The sequence below is a fragment of the Aptenodytes patagonicus genome, chromosome 25 (assembly GCF_965638725.1).
Source record: "Aptenodytes patagonicus chromosome 25, bAptPat1.pri.cur, whole genome shotgun sequence".
Taxonomy (NCBI): Eukaryota; Metazoa; Chordata; class Aves; order Sphenisciformes; family Spheniscidae; genus Aptenodytes; species Aptenodytes patagonicus.
Genome location: NC_134973.1, coordinates 5,585,693 through 5,600,929, shown reverse-complemented (window position 1 = coordinate 5,600,929; position 15,237 = coordinate 5,585,693). Strand labels below are relative to the sequence as shown.

General features: G+C 70.1%; 2 protein-coding genes across 4 annotated transcripts; one reads left to right on the top strand and one right to left on the bottom strand.

The window, feature by feature from the left end:
- Window positions 1–356: 356 nt before the first annotated feature.
- Window positions 357–7,785, bottom strand: CBARP (CACN subunit beta associated regulatory protein). 2 transcript variants are annotated; one of them, XM_076359137.1, is made up of 10 exons: window positions 7,683–7,785; window positions 5,233–5,304; window positions 4,473–4,618; window positions 4,305–4,366; window positions 3,777–3,942; window positions 3,531–3,705; window positions 3,169–3,321; window positions 2,569–2,776; window positions 2,248–2,431; window positions 357–1,949 (listed from the first exon to the last, which is right to left on the bottom strand). In XM_076359137.1, the coding sequence occupies exons 2-10, from the start codon at window positions 5,278–5,280 to the stop codon at window positions 758–760; spliced, it is 2,334 nt and encodes a 777-aa protein (XP_076215252.1). In that variant the 5' UTR covers window positions 5,281–5,304; window positions 7,683–7,785; the 3' UTR covers window positions 357–757. The 2 variants fall into 2 exon arrangements, with proteins under 2 accessions (XP_076215252.1, XP_076215253.1); XM_076359138.1 differs by lacking the exon at window positions 3,169–3,321.
- A 643-nt stretch (window positions 7,786–8,428) lies between these two features.
- Window positions 8,429–12,174, top strand: ATP5F1D (ATP synthase F1 subunit delta). Of its 2 annotated transcripts, XM_076359131.1 has the most exons (6): window positions 8,429–8,582; window positions 9,771–9,924; window positions 10,382–10,470; window positions 11,024–11,151; window positions 11,749–11,792; window positions 12,045–12,174. In XM_076359131.1, exons 1-4 carry the CDS (start codon window positions 8,451–8,453, stop codon window positions 11,144–11,146), a joined length of 498 nt encoding a protein of 165 aa, XP_076215246.1. In that variant the 5' UTR covers window positions 8,429–8,450; the 3' UTR covers window positions 11,147–11,151; window positions 11,749–11,792; window positions 12,045–12,174. The 2 variants fall into 2 exon arrangements, with proteins under 2 accessions (XP_076215246.1, XP_076215245.1); XM_076359130.1 differs by lacking the exon at window positions 11,749–11,792.
- Window positions 12,175–15,237: the final 3,063 nt, after the last annotated feature.

Genomic DNA, 15,237 nt, shown 5'->3' with positions numbered 1-15,237 from the left:
CAGGGCTGGTCCTGCCTCCCCAGCCCTCGGGATGCTGCTGCGGGGCCCACGGCTCGCCTGTGCCCCCGGGGGGGGGACACACAGACCCCTCAAGCATCCTCCTGTCCCGGCACGGCAGCCCCAGGCCCCCGCTTCCAGTTTAGATCCCAGGCTCCCTGTAGCGCCGGGCGGCTCGTGGGCACAAGGAGGCGACTACCCCCTCCCCAAATAACTGTCCCCCCTGCCAGGGCGGCACCACCAGCATCCCCCAGCCGGCCAGGGGGATGCCCAGCTCCGGCCCCTTCCTCACGAGGACGTTTTCTGGCCGGACGGGAGGCATTATTGCTTGTAAAAAAACTGGAGAGAGGGGGGGGAGAGCGTATCTGCTACACAGCTCTGCCGTGAGGTAAGGATTAGGCCTCAGCTGGGTTTGGGGGTTTATTAGCAAAGTCCCTCCTCGCTGACCTCCCGGCCAACGCTCTGCTCCACCTCTGCACCCCAACCTGCCCCCGGGCACCCCCAGCCCGGGCCCGCCGCCGCCTGGCACCTCGCTCCCGGGAGCGAGGGGGCTCGGCCACCCCACGCTACTGGACCCCCGTGGTGGGTATGGCCAGGGGACCCCACGCGCCCTCCTGGCCTTCCCATGGCAGGGCCACCCTTCCCACAGCGCTCCGGGCACCGGGCTGGTCCCCACGCCGGCAGCAGAAGGGGATGGAGCCCTGAACCCCAGTGGGGGCCGAGCCCCCCTGCGCCAGGGTCTCTCCCCCTTGCGCTGGGCCTAGACAGGACTGTGGTCAGGGGGGGCATCGCTGGCCGCCACGGCCACCGTGCACTCGGTGCTCTCTCCCGCTTTCCTCAAGTGCCCGTAGAGCCGCTCCTCGAGGCCGCCGGCGATCTTGTCCATCAGCTCCGAGCTGGAGCCCAGCCCCAGGCACCTCCCGGGGCCGGGGCAGTCGTCATCCCTGGGGGGCTCGGAGCCAGCCTTGGGCTCGGGGGCCGCCTCTCCGGGCTCCTCCACGATCACCTGGATCTCGGGGTCGGGCAGCGCCGGGGCAGGGGGGACCCCATCGGCCGCCTCCGCCGCCTCCTCATCGCCGGCGCTGACGATGCGGGGCAGGGGGCTGTGGAAGCGGGCGTCCAGGGGGTAGTTGGCGCTGTCCCCGCGGCGCAGGGGCGTGCGGTGCCGCTCCAGCGCGGGGTAGCGCACGCCGGGGTCACTGTACTGCTTGGTGTGCTGCCACTGCTTGCGGAGGTGGGTGCGGGAGCGGTGCTTCCCCCGCAGCGGCGACTCGTCGAACTGGGGGTCGTGGCGCACGAAGGCGTTGAACAGGGCGTCCGTCTTCTCGTCGATGCTGTAGTCCCGCCGGGGCAGCGCATCCCGCCCCGGGAACATCTGCCCGTACGGGGACCAGGCCAGGGGGCTGTGGGGACGGGGGTGTCCCCCACCTGCTGCGCCCCGGGCCATGCTCCCCTCTTCCTCCTCCTCCTCCTCCTCCTCCTCCTCCTCTTCCTCCTCCTCCTCTTCTGGCTCCCGGCCCTCAAAGCTCTCGAAGATGGTACCTTTCCTCCCCGCGCTGGTGAAGCAAATGCGCTTCTCAGAGGCCGTCTGGTCCTTGGGGGGCCCCTCCTCGCCCCCCCGGCTGGGCGCCTCGATGGAGGCGTAGCCACTGTCCATCTGCAGCAGCTTGCGCGTGCCAGGCTCCGACTCCTCCGGCTTGGGCCGACCCCAGAGCTTCTCCTCGGGGCCTTCGGCCTCATCCAGGGAGGAGGAGGGGCAGGGGGGCATGCCACCGGCAGAGGAGACGCTGTCCCCGCCATCACTGCGCACCGAGTCCTGGTCGTTGCTCCGCTCGGAGGAGGCGTACAGCTCCAGCGAGGCGCGCAGGCTCCAGATGTCGTGGTAGGCGCTGGGCTGCTCCGAGACGCTGGCCTCGCCGGGGCTGCCCGCACCCCCCTCGCCCGGCTCTAGCCTGCGGGCACCACCCCGGCATCACGGCCGAGCAGCGGACAGGGGAGATGCCAGCCCAGCACCTGCAGGCTTCGCGGCGGTGCCACGCGGTCCCCCATGCTGTCCCCACCACCCTGCCCATACCCCGGTCCAGCCTCCCCATCACCGACTCTCCCCGGACCCCTCACCCAAGACCCTCGCCCCGCTGGCCGCCCCACCAAAGCTGCACGAAGGCAGGAGCCCCCCTGTGCACAGGGCAGTGTGGGGTCCCCCGGTGCCCGGCTCACCCGTCCCCGTCCCCTCTATCTACTGAAAAATACCTGCCGAGAGAGGGTGGGGGGCTGGCGGGGGAGGGCTGGAAGGGGCCGCCCGCGGGGTGGAAGGCCACGTCGTCCGTGTGGGCGATGTACTGGATGATGTCGGTCTGGTGAGGGTCCCTGTCCTCCTGGTCCATGCTCTCGCTGGCCGCCCGCTGACGCTGGAACTGCCGCCGCTTGGGGGACCCTGCGGGGACACAGGGCAGGGCTGGGGGGGACGTCGCATCCCGGCACGCTGAGCCCCCCTGCCCACACATCTCCACCCGCCCGGCACATCCCCGCGGGGCCGTGCCCCCCGCTGCCCCCCTGCGCGGCAGCTCCCACCTCTCGTGTCCAGGCTGGACGCCCGCTGGGTGCTCTCCAGCTTCCACTTCTTGATCCTGAAGTAGGGGCTGGCCCCGTCCAGGCTGGCGTGGCGGCGCAGGCGGGTGAAGAACTGCAGGACGGTGCCCTGTGGGGGGGCCGGGGGGGGCTCCCCGGGGCCGGCACTGCCCGCCCCAGCCGCCTTCCCGCTCCTGGGCGCTGCTGCAAACTAGGGGGGTGGGGGGGACCGTGAGTGCTCGCTCAGCTCCAGGCACAACCCCCCCCAGCCCCCCCCGGCCCCAGCTCGGCTCCTTTGTCCCGCTCCTGCCAAGCTCGGCTGCAGCAGATGCACAAATGTCCCCCGGGGCAGGTGATGGGGACGTGGGGGGGGCAGAGCATGTTTCTAGCTGGATGCCCACATCTCTCCCCAGAGCCCTGGCACGGAGCTGGGGGGGGGGGGGGGGGGGGGGAGGGCAGGCAGCCCTCCGGGGCGCGGGGCCGGCCCTGTGCTGGGGGATCGGGGCAGGGACAGGATCCCTGGGGCTGGGCAGGCTGCCAAGGCTGGAGAGCCCCTTTCCCTGCCCGGTCCCGGCCCCGCAGGCCCCCCACCCCAGCACTCACCGAGGGGCCCTCCCCGGAGTCGGAGGAGGCGGACGGGCTGGCCTCGGTGAAGCTGGTGTCCACGGTGGAGTTGTAGGTGTCCCCGGGCAGGGCAGAGCTGGGGCACACGGCATGGCTGGGGAGCGCCGGCTGGGACAGGGCCCCCGCGGGGGGCTGCAAGGCAGAGCACGCTCAGGGGGCTTTGCACGAGGGTTGGGGACCAGGAGGGGCCCCCTGCACCCCAGGATCTCCCGTCCCCGCATCCAGCAATACCCCGAGGCTCCCACCCCAGGTCCAGTGGTGCCTCCCCGGGGTGCTGCAGGACCCCCCCCATCCCCCTGGTCCCCCCAGTCCCTCGTCCCCCCGGGGTGCTGGGGGCTCACCTGGAAGATGGCGAGGCCGGGCTTGGGTGGGGGCAGGCGGGGGGTCATGGCCAGGCTGTTCTCACTGGACTCGCACTCGTGGATGGTGACAATCTTGAGGGCGGGCGGTGGGAGGTGCAGGTGGGTGAGGCGGGCGTTCTTCAGGTGGTGGAAGTCCCCCTCCGTCAGCGTGTACCTGCCAGGCACGCTGGGTTAGGAGGGGTGGCCCCGGCCCCCCGGCCCCCCCGGCCCAGCCCAGAGCTTCACCTCCTCCCCTTCTCCTGGGTCTTCTTGCCCTGGTCGAAGAGCGTGGCCTCGTTGAAGGAGACGCGGCGGGCGGTGGAGGAGCTGGAGGACAGGAACCGCTCGCTCTCCGCATCCCGGTAGCTGGAGGACGACAGGCAGTCGGGGTCCTCCACTTTGATGGTGATATCTGTGGAGAAGGGGGTCAGCAACTAGGGTCCCCCCTGCCGTGGTGCATGCCAGCTTCCCCAGCTGAGGCCTGGCAAACTTGCTGCACCCGGGGCCTCGATGCCAGCCCGGCAGTCCCGGCTGCCGGCCGCCAGTCCTGCTCGCACAGCCAGGGCACCGCTGGGATGGACGATGGAGGGCGCAGGGGGTGTGTGGCCATCCCTGCCCCAGGGCAGGGGGCTGCACCCAGGAGAGGGAAGGGCCCAGGAGCTGCTTTACCCCACCCCGGGGAGCTGGGGGTGCTGCTGGGGGTGCAGCTGGTGTTACTGGTGGGCAATCGCTGGCAGGTCACCGCAGCACCCCCAGCCCTGCCGTGGCACTCACCCTGGGCTGGCTGCGAGTCATCCAGGTAGGTGGTGTTGGTTTTCTCGGGGTCATCGCTGGCTCTGCGGGGGCAGGAGGGTCAGCGATGCACCAGCACCCCCGGCCCCCTTCACGGTGCCACACACCCCAGGGACAGCGGTATCGCCTATCCCTGCGGCCCGTCCCCACCTAGAGTGCCGGCGGTCGGCCTCGCAGCACCGGCGGCAGATGATCAGGATGCTGGAGAGCAGGACCAGGGTGCCCCCGATGAAGATGGAGAGCAGGGCGAGGAGCAGCACATAGCCATCCTGGGGGGACACCTCGCCGGGCACCGCCTGCGGCAGGGCAGCAGGGGCTGAGCCGTCGGGGATGCGCCGGGGGGGGGGACACGGCCCAGCCCCAAACCCTGCCTCACCGGGGTGCCAGGGCAGCCCCCTCCCGCGCTGAGGCTGATGCTGAGCGCCGCTCCCCAGAGATGCTCGCGCTCCCCCGCCGCCCCCGGGCCTGCTGCCGGCTCCGGGGACCTGCCTTCACCAAGGCAACCGCAGCCGGGGGACGGAGCCGCCAGCGTCCCCCGCGCTGAGCGGAAGCAGGGACGGGACCCCAGCCCTGCCCCAGCGTGGGGGTCGGCACTCGCCCCCCACGGCCAGCAGCCCCGGCTGTGGGAGAGGGGCTGATCCGGCAGCAGCACCCAGGACCCCTTGGACCCCGGCACCCAGAGCACCCTGGGGGGCTGCACAGAGAGGTGTCACCCACCCCCCAGGACTGGTGGGGCAGGGTGGGTGACAGCGGGGCTGGGTGACCGCTGCCTGTCCCCACCCGGGCGCAGACCCCACACCTCCCAGGCGCTGCCCCACGCCGGCAGGCACATCCCCACCCTCCCCCGGGACCCCGAGGACGGCAGCGTGGGCAGGAGCAGGCAGGAGCAGGCAGGGGCGGCCCCGCTCACCGTGGCGCTCTCCGTCGCGTTGTCCCAGGGTGTCGGGTCATCGCTCATGGTCCGTCCCGGCCCGAGCGCGTCCTGGGGCGGGGGGAGACAGAGGGAGGTTCCGGGCCGGGGGCGGCGGGGCCGGGCCGGCCCCGGGCCCTGCCCGGCACCGCGGTGCGGAGCTGCCGGGAGGGACCGGGATGGAGAGATGGAGGGAGGGTGTGGTCAGGAGGGAGGATGGAGGAGGGAGGGAGGGAGGGGAGGAGGGTGTGGTCAGGAGGGATGGAGGGAAGGTGGCTCCGGAGGGAGGGATGCAGGGATGGAGGGATGGGGAGGCAGGTGGGGCCCGGGATGGGGAGAAGGAGGCAGGACCGCTGCCCCTCCCCGGGAACCCCCCCCTCACCCCCAGCCGGGCACAGCCCCTGGGGTGGGACGGGCACCGCTACCACCCTGTGCCCAGCCCCGGGGCCTCCCGGGTTCGTGTGGGGCACAGACCCCATCCCTGCACCCGTGGAGCCCCACGCCGGCAGCCGGCAGAGAGAGGCCACGCTCCCCGCGCCAGACTGGGAGCCAGAGCTCCCGAGTGAGTCCTGGTGGCCAGAGCTGGCCCGGGGGGGGGAGCCTGACCCTGCCCTGGGGTCCCACCCAGGATGGCTCACAGGGAAGGAGGTGACATCGCGCTGCCCCAGCGTTGCCGTCCTCAGGGAGCCACGGGGCCAAAACGCAGCCCCCAGGCACCGCTGCCGAAGGGGACGGAGCTGCCCGGCCCCTGCCCGTGGGAGCTTGGGGGGGAGCAGCACTCGGGGCACCTCGGCGGGGAAGGGCGGCAGATGGCCACCCCGCACCTTGTGTGAACGGAGCTGGCGTGGGTGTCGCTGAAGCGCAACGGGTGACGCTTCTGAGTCAGCCAGACAGTGGCTCCGTCACCAGACTGTCCCCGCACGGGAGGGGACAGGGCTACCGAGGGGACGGGGCCTCGGCTGGTAGCAGGGCTGCCGAGTGGCCCATGGGTGATGGAGAAGGGCTGAGCTCCTGAGGAGTGAGAGCCACCGGGGCCAGGGCACAGACGGACGGACAGACGGACGGACCCCTCCACACTCCCGCCACGGCATAAACCCCGCGGCCTTTGGACACCCGGCTGAAACCTCCTCACCCTCCCGCGCCGCCCAGCACGGCCCCAGGAAGGCTCTTCCCGGGGGCTGCCGAGCTCCAGCTCCCGCTGCGGGTCCGTGTGTCCCCGTCTGTGTGTCCCAGGCTGCCGGAGGGGGCTGGGGCTGAGCTGGGGCAGGCGATGCTGGTGTCGGGGGAAGCCCCCGGGGTGGCGGGCAGAGGTGGGCGTTGCGCTGGCCGGGGTGCTCGGAAACCGCTCAAAATCAGGTCAGCGAAAAATGTGAATGGAGCCCGTGGCCGGGTGGGAAAAGCCGCTCGCGGGGACAGCGCAGGGGGCGACCGTGTCACGGCTGGCAGCGAGAGCCATGACGGCTGCGCCGCACGGGGTTGGGGGCAGCCCTGCCACAGTTTGGGGCATGAACCCCTCGGGGGGATATCGGGGTGCTGAGGACCACCCGGGTCAGACACCCCCCACCTGCACCCGCCCTCGGGCATCTCCAAGCTGCCGGGGCGAGCGGGGCAGCGCGGGGTGATGTGACCCACCCCGCGACCCCCAGGAGCAGGAAAAGGGGGGGTTCCCCCTCTGGCCCCCAGCTGTGCCGGGGACGCAGGGGGACCCCAGGCTCAGGGGAGCAGGTGAGTGGGCTGCGGCTCCACGCGGGACGGGCGCCCCAGGGGCGGGATCCCGGTGGGGCACCCTCTGGCCCGAGGCGGGGGGCGCGGGGGGCCGGGGTGAGCGGGAAGAATGTCCCTCCTGTTCCCCATCATGGAGGAATCCCGTCTCCATGGCGACCCGGCGGGAACAGGACGGCCATTGTCTGGAGGAGGGGGCCGGTCCCCGCGGTCCCCGGGCTGTCCCCGCGGGTGGGGGCACGGGGCCGTGCTCCTGCCCGCTGCCGGTGCCCAGGGCGGGGGGGCTCGGGGGACCCCGGTGCTGCCGCGCTCCTGCACGTGTGCGCCCGTGGGAGCGGGAGGGCCGGGGCGGGTCTGCGCCCCACGCGTGCGTGTGCCCCGCGGGGCCCGGCTGGGCCGGGGCTGGGCTGGGGGGGGGGGGTGGAGGGACCTGCCCTGCTCCCCCCGGCCGCAACGGCCCCCCCGGCCCCAGCCCGCTGACGGGGGATGCGGGCAGGGATGCAGGCAGGGATGCGGGATGCAGGCAGGGATGCAGGCAGGGGTGTGGGGCAGGGATGGAGGCCGTGGGGCAGGGATGTGGGGCGGGGATGCAGGCGGGGCTGGTGACAGCGAGGCAGGAGCCCCCGGGACCTCCACGCGCGGTGGGGCGCGATGGGCTCCTCTCGGCCGGGCCGGCTCCGGCTAGTCGCGATAGGGGCTGTCGCGAGGCGGCGGGGCCAGACACTCACCTACAACTGGGACCGGGGCTCCATCGCCGCCGCTGCGCTCGGTGCGGCGGGGCGGCCCCGGGATTTATGAATGAACCGGAGCCGCCCCCGCGCGGCGCGGGCGTCACGTGGGGACAGGGGCTGCCCCGAGCCCTGCCTGCACCAGCCCTGCCCGCACCGACCCCTGCCCGCCCCAGCCCTGCCCGCCCCAGCCCTGCCCGCACCGACCCCTGCCCGCCCCAGCCCTGCCCGCCCCGACCCCTGCCCGCCCCCGAGCCAGCGCAGCCCCCAGCCCCTCCCGCCCCAGGTGCCCCCGGCACCGCAGCCCCGGGAGTGGTCGCAGGTTGCCCCCCCCCCCCGCAGCCCCCCGCGGCGGGACGGGCAGGGCGCGGGGCGGGACCGGCCCCCCGAGCCGGCGGGGCTGCGGGGCGCGGCCGGAGCCGGAGCTGCCCCTCGGGTCCCATCGCCCCGCGGCGGCGCCCGGAGAGGGGCGGGGGCCGGGCCGGGCCGGGGCTCTGCGGGGCCGTGTCCCCCGTGACCCCCGTGTCGTCCCCCCCGCCGCGCCCCGCCGATCCGTGGGGCAAACGGCGGGCGGGGCGCGGGGACTACGACTCCCATGTGCCCCCGCGGCCCCGCCCCGCGGCGCCACTTCCGTCCGGCGCCCGGCGCCCCACGGGACGTGTAGTCGCGCGGCGCGGGGCAGGCTGGGAGCTGTAGTCCCGCCGCCGTCCCGGCCTGCCCCGCGCCGCCCGCTCGCCCTTGCCGCCGCCCCGGCCCGCCGCCGCCGCCATGTTCCGCGCCCGCCGCCTCCTCCTGCGCCTCGCCGCCCGCCCGGCGCTGCCGCCGCCCCGCGCCCGCGGCTATGCCGAGCCCGCCGCCGGGCCGGCCCACATGGCCTTCACCTTCGCCTCGCCCACGCAGGTAGGCCGCGGGCCCGGGCCCGGGCCCGGCCCGCCGAGCCGGGCCCCCTCGGTCGCCCCCGCTTCGCCTGGGGCGGCCGGTGCCCGCTGCGGGCCCCGGGGCGGGGCGAGGCCTGTGCCGCCGCCCCCGCGGGGTTGTCTGCGCCCGGGGCTGGGACGGGAGCGAGCGCCGGCGGAGGACGGCCCGGAGCGGGGCGGGGGGGGGGGGGAGCGGCGGGGCTGGGGGACGGCTCCCGGGGCTGGGAACGAGCGGACCGGCTCGATCAGGAGCAGGGCTGGGGGTGGCGGGGGTGCGCTGCGATCCCTGCCGGCTCCTGCCGCGCTGTCACCGGCCCCGCCGGCCCTGACCTCGGCCCCTCTCCCGCCGCTGCCGGGCCCCTCTCCCCGGCCAGCTGCCCCTTTCTCCCGCCGCCCTCCCCTTCCCGCCCCCGCGGACGCGCGGGTCCCGCTGCAGCTCTGCCGGGGCCCGCGGGGTGACGTTCTTGCTCTTCCAGCCCCGGCCCTTCTGCTGGAGCCGGTGTGGCTGTTTGGGCCCTGCCCTGCTGCCAGCGCTGCCACCCCGGAGCGGTTTCTTGGCGCCGCTCCCGGGTGTGGGGCACGGCCTCTGTCTGCCCCCCGAAATGCCCAGGGCTGCGGGGTGAGCTGGGCTTGCCGCTCTCCCGGGGCAGGGCGCTGGCAGGGCGCTCGGGACGGGGCTGCGGTGTTGCAAGGCAGGATTTGTGCGGCATTGGCAGAGCTGTGTGGGATGCTCGCACGAAGGCTGCATCGCTGACTCCCGTTGGAGCAGTGACGGTTGGCGTCAAGGTCTCCCTACGCTCTTCTCAGGCTTCTCCCAGCTGCACCCTTCGCCTCTCGCCCACTCCTGACTTCATGTCTCCACGTGCCGCCTCCCTGCCACTACCACGCCTCTCGGGAGGCTCGGAGCACTTTCCCGCTCCGTTTGCCAAGACCCCTCCTCCAGAACCCGGCCCCGCTCCCACCCTGTGAAGGTTTAGGCTGTCCTGGTCACACCTTGCTGTGCGTTAAACCCCGCGGCCTGCCAGCTGCTGGGAGCAGGGCTGCTCCCTCGGGGTGGGAGCAGGCTGCCCACCACATCCCTCAGCTCTCCAGAGTCGGGGGAGCCACCTCTCGCCTTCCCCTCCGTTCCTGGTGATGGACTGTTTCCATCTGCTCTGCCCTCCCCGTCCAGGTGTTTTACAACGGCGCCAACGTGAAGCAGGTGGACGTGCCCACGCTGACCGGCTCCTTCGGTATCCTGGCCTCTCACGTCCCCACCCTGCAGGTCCTCAAACCGGGAGTCGTGACGGTCTATGCTGAGGATGGCACAGCCACCAAGTACTTCGGTAAGTAAAGCAGGCGGAGCTGGGGAGGCAGGAAAGCGTGCGTGGGGGAGTGTTCTCAGGGCTTTCACAAGGGAGACTCTGCCGATCAAGGTGTGCCCTGGTGCACTTCCAGGGATTTCTGCTTTCCCAGCCTCCCGGGGGCTGCTGGAGGCTGCCCTGCGGGGCCGGGGATCTGCCCTGGAAGATGGGGCTCAGTGTGAGGCTGTGGTCTGGGCCTCAGGTTTTCTTGGTTCTGCTCAGACTCTCTGGGAGCATCCCCTGCTTTAGCTTCCCTTTTGGTAGGAAACGAGTCCCTGCGGGACTTGGGAATTGTTACGGGAGGGCGTCGAGGTTTTGTTTCGGCAAAGGGATCGTGGAGGTTCCGGGGATGAGCTTGCCAGTGCTGCCCTGTGTTTGGACCCCCAAACGAGCCCTGCCTGCGCTGCCTGACTCGGCCCCCGCTGTTGTGCCTTTGCAGTGAGCAGCGGCTCTGTCACGGTCCACGCGGACTCCACCGTGCAGGTGCTGGCGGAGGAGGCGGTGACGATGGACATGCTGGATCTGGCTGTGAGTAACCCCGGTCCCCGTGGGCCGGGCTGCGCCCTGCCTCCCTCAGGCAGGCCCTGGCAGCCGGGCTCCCTCGTGGAGGGAGATTTGCTCCCCGCTTCTCTCACGCGGGGTGGTTGTCTCGGGAGCTTCCTGTGGCTGCGGAAAGCATGCCCAGACCAGGGGCTGTGCCTTCACCCCGAGCTTCCCCAGCGCCTGCTGATCGGGATCAAAGGCTCGGAGCTCCTTCTCAGTGAACTCTCCACAGGCTGTGGGGAGAGGAAGCCACGCAGTCGTTAACCCTTCTCCGGGCCACTTCCCTCCCCTTGGACAGACGCTGATCTTGCCCCTTCCCACCCTTCTGAGTCTCAGGAACAGCTTTTCCCCATTAGGGCCTGTTGATAAGGCGTCTGCTGCCGATGCAGCCGTGTAAGCGGGTCTGTGGGGCCCCGTGCACGGGGCCAACGACTGCAGTGAAGGGAGGGGTGGGGAGGAGTGACTCAAGGGCTGTAGGACAAGTCACCTGTCCTGCAGTGGTCTCTCGATGACGCATTCCTCGTGCTCTCACGTTCAGACTGCAAAATCAAATCTGGAGAAGGCTGTTTCGGAGATGGCTGCAGCATCCGATGAAGCAGCTAAAGCAGAAGCTCAGATTAAAGTAGAAGCTAATGAAGCCCTTGTAAAAGCACTGGAGTAATTAAGGTAAGTGTCACCTATATCCTGGCTGAGATTTCCAGACCTGCTCTGGAGACGAGTCCCTGCTCCGTGCTGCCCATAGGGAGCTTCCTCTCACAGCAGCCAGGCCTGCTGGCCTGCGCGGGGCTGGACAAGGGTTTGTGCCTGGGTTTCAGGGAGCGGTGACACGAGAGCTGTCCCTTTCCGTGGCCGGGCGTCAGCTTGGGGGGGGCTCGTGGGGGGCCCCTGCCCGGAGCTGACCCGAAGCCGCTAGATGGCAGCAGGGCCCGGCGCAGTGCCGTGCCGCACCGCCGCACAGTGCCGCGGGGTTCAGCCTGACGCCGGGACAGGCTAGGAGCCTGCAGTCACTGGTAGGGCCTCCCTGCTGCCTCCAGGTCCCTGCTGGGACAGGTCATGCCAGTGGGCAGCTCAGGAGCAGGCTGGATGCCTGGGGCCCCGGAGGGAGAGCAATGTGTGGCCTCTGCTCCGTGTACACTCCCTTCCACTAAAAACAAACAGCTTCTGTCTCAGGGGAGGCAAGGCCGGGCTGCTTACCTCGTGGCCCCTTTTCCCTCTACCCTGCTAAGACTGTGCCTCATCCCTCTTCTTCCCACGTGCTGGCAGTTGGGAGACTTACTCTGCGGCAGCGTGTGTGCTGTGCCTGGCAGGTGAGTCACCAAAAGCCTCTCCGACGGCCTCTCCCTGGAGCAGGTACAGCAGGGCAGCGGCTCCCCCGCTATCTCCCTGATCTCTGGTCCCTGTGCTCTTTGGCCCGTGAGGTCAGGTCTGAGAGAGCCGGTGGCTCTTGCTTACTCGCAGCAGTTTAACAGCCTGAGCCAGGGCCAAGCCCTCGGATCAGAATCCACCACTCTGCCGAGCCCACCCCGCGTTAAAACCGACTCCGCTTCTGTGTGTTGCAGGAATCCCACTGTCGATGTAGAGAAACCCCAGACTGTCCTACTTGTCCTGGCTTCCCCGGTTGTACAGATGGTGCGGGACAAATGGAGGCGGAGAAAACGCTCTGATCAATTAAAAGGAAATGTAATCCCGTCTCGTAGCATGTCACCTTCTTCTGAGGCAGCAAATTGCAGCTTGTGCTGCACCGATGGCTGGGTGCCCGGGGGCAGGCTCCTGCCCCCACGCTGGGGTCTGCCGGCGTGCAGTCGCTCGGGGAAGGTGTACCTCCAGCACTGCCCTGGGGTTCGGCTGGGGGTTCCCGTGGGGGATTCACTTACGGGAGGGTTACCAGGCAGATTTTATAACCCCCTCCCTGTGCTGTCAGCCGCCTCTGCCTCCATTAATCCACCTGGACGGCAGGATTACAGCAGCGCGGGAGGAGGCATCCATGGGCCAGCGCAGGTCTGTACCAGAGGCTTCCTGTGCTGACCCCCCGCCCCATCCAACACTGGCTTTTGCTCAGCCTCGCGGCTCCGTTGCCGCAGGAATTCGCGTCGGCCGGGCTGTTTCTTCACGGTATTTCTTGCAGCTGGACAGCAGCTGCCCGGGCTTTGACCCATTCCCCTGCTGCTGCTGCGTTTCCACCGCGCGTGTGGCACGCAGAGCAGGGGAAGTCTCCCCCTGCTCCTTGGAGACAGGCTTGGTGCGGAGAGGGAAGCAGATGCCGTACGTGGTGGGAGTCTTTCCTGAATCCGTGTGTGGTGGGGGTGGCTGATGATGTTGCTCTGCTGAAGTTGCTGCTTGCCTGGGGGCTTGCTAGCCAGCAGCCCCGTCCGAGGAGGCTGCCCTGGGGTCCTCGCAGCCGGGATAAAGCAGGAGGCGCTTGCGTGTCTGCGGCGAGCTCGCCGGTCCCCACGCACCTCGAGAAACGGCAGCGCCGCTGGGAAGGAGTGGGTTCGAGCGAGGGGCCGGTTCTGCCTGTGCCAGACGCCCGAGGATGCGTGTCTTGCCAACGGCACCATCTGCTGCCAGGCTCCTCGCTCGGTGCCGTCCTCCCCACGCCTCCCCAGAGGGTTTTCAGGTTCCCTCTGCTGCGCAACCCCCCCCCAGCGCGGGCTCGCCAGCCGGGGGAGGCCGAGGCAGCCGCTGGCCCCTGGGCACGCGGGGCTGCAGTCCCTCTGCCTTGCTCTAATCCCCTTTTCCCTGCAGTCTCCCAGCGCCTGCCTGGGAACGGGAGTTGGCTTGCCTGTGTGGGCAGCTGCTCCAGCAAAGGTCATCGGGCAGCAGGTTCGGCCTCCTGCCTGCCCGCCCCCCCGGCCGCGAGCCCGGCTCCCCGCGGCTCCGCAGTCGGAGTGGGACACGGCTATTTTCGGCGCTGCCACCCAGGATGTAATCTTGGCTGCCTCCTCTTCTTCTCACCACCACCTCCTCCCCCTCCTCTCGCTCGCTGTCTTTCTCTCCCCCCCTCCACAAGTGATCAAAAATAGTGCCTGTGGTGTTAAATTTCTCACTCTGCAGCTTATTAAAAGCCTCTGAGTGCCTGACGCTGAGCCTATTTGAAGCTCAGCCGACTTCCCAGTTTCTGAGCTGCTCCAGTGCCTTTTTCTTCCCTTCCCCTCCTTTCCTTTTTTTTTTTTTTTTTTAAAGGTCATACGTTGCGCCATGCATAAGCAAAGCCTCAAAGTCACAGTGAGTGCTAATTAAAACGTCTCGGGAATAACTGGGGACGGACGGCTTCGCTCCCTCTTCCGCTCCCTCTCACTCTCCTCTGTCCCCGGTTTCTATTTGCGGCGTGCGTGTGCCTCTCTCGACACACGCAGCCGCTCTCTTTCTGACGGAAGGTGGCTGGGGTTTGTTGTTTTTTTTTCATCTAATGGAAGAGCGTTGGCGAGGCCGGGAAGCTGGGGAAATGGCCAGCTGCTATTTTTAGGATGGGAAAAAAGTGTCTCCGTCAGCGTCCTCTCACCAGCTCTTCCCACTGCCTCCCGCCAGCTCCGGGGGAACGGGGGGCCCGCAGGGATCCGGCCCTGCCTCCTCGCAGGGTGCCCTTGGCTGGGCTCTCCGCGGCGTGACGCCTGCTGGGACTTGTAGTCTGCGCCTGGGGGGGAGCAGCGAGGGCACCTCCGGCTCGCCCCGCGTCCGGGGTGGCGGAGGGACCCTGGGGCTGGCCGTGCCCCCGCTGTGCCTGTGGGAGGCAGCTCTGCCCCTGGGCAGGGGCTCTCCTGCCCTCATGGGTGTGGGGAAAGGGCCTTTTCCTAAACCCTGCTCTGCCAGCTCCCCCCCCCCCCCCGCCATTGCCGGGCAGGACCAGAGTGGTGCTGGGCAGGGACTGCCTGCACCCTGGCTGGTGGCACTGCAGCCCCGCTCGCCCTGTCCCGCAGTTTGGGGGTGCAGGGCGATGTGTGGGGGCATCCCTGGGCTCTCCCTGCTGCCCCTTGCAGCCCAGCCCAGTCCCCGCAGGGTCCCGCCGCTGTGGCCTCGGCTCTGAGCCCCTCACCTGCCTCTGTCCTTTCCCATCACTGCTAATTATCTGGTTCTGTCGAGAGCAGCGTTATCCTCCTCCCCCGGCTCGCTGCGCTGAGCTCTCGGCTCCCTCTGCCCACGCCGGGAGCCGCAATCAGTCACGTCCCGCTGGATGCCACGAAAATGGTCTCTGACTCTCCGCTTGGTGCGGGAGACGTGCGGCTGCGGCTGAACCGAAGGCGAAGAAGCCCTTCCCCGCTCCCGGCTCGGCGTTGGTGCTGCGGGGACGGACCCGGCCGGGGGCAGGTGGGGATCGAGCCCCGGTGTGGATCGTGCTTGTACCGCTGATGTGATTCAGTGGGTGAATCCTCCCTCCTCTCCTCCCCAAACCGGCCTGGCTCAGGGAGGCGGCGGGGCCATCCCAGCTGGCGGCGGCACCAGCACTGTCCCTGGAGCGCTGGCACATGCCCCTGGGGACCGCAGCCTCCATCCACAGCTGGGGCGAGAGGTCTTTCCCTGCTGCTTTTTGGGGCGGTGGGTGCTGGGGCAGCACCTTGCTCCTGCGCTTCGGTCCCCGCTCTGGGCAGGGGGACACGGGCTGTGGCGGCCGGGAGCATCGGCGCAGCGCGGTGGAGTTACTACGGGGAGCCTGGGATCTGTTTGTCTCCGGCTTTCGAGCGCTGCGGGGCGGGGTGGGCGTGAGAGGGAAACGTTAATGCGCAGGAGGGAAGGGCTGCCTGGAAAATGGCATGA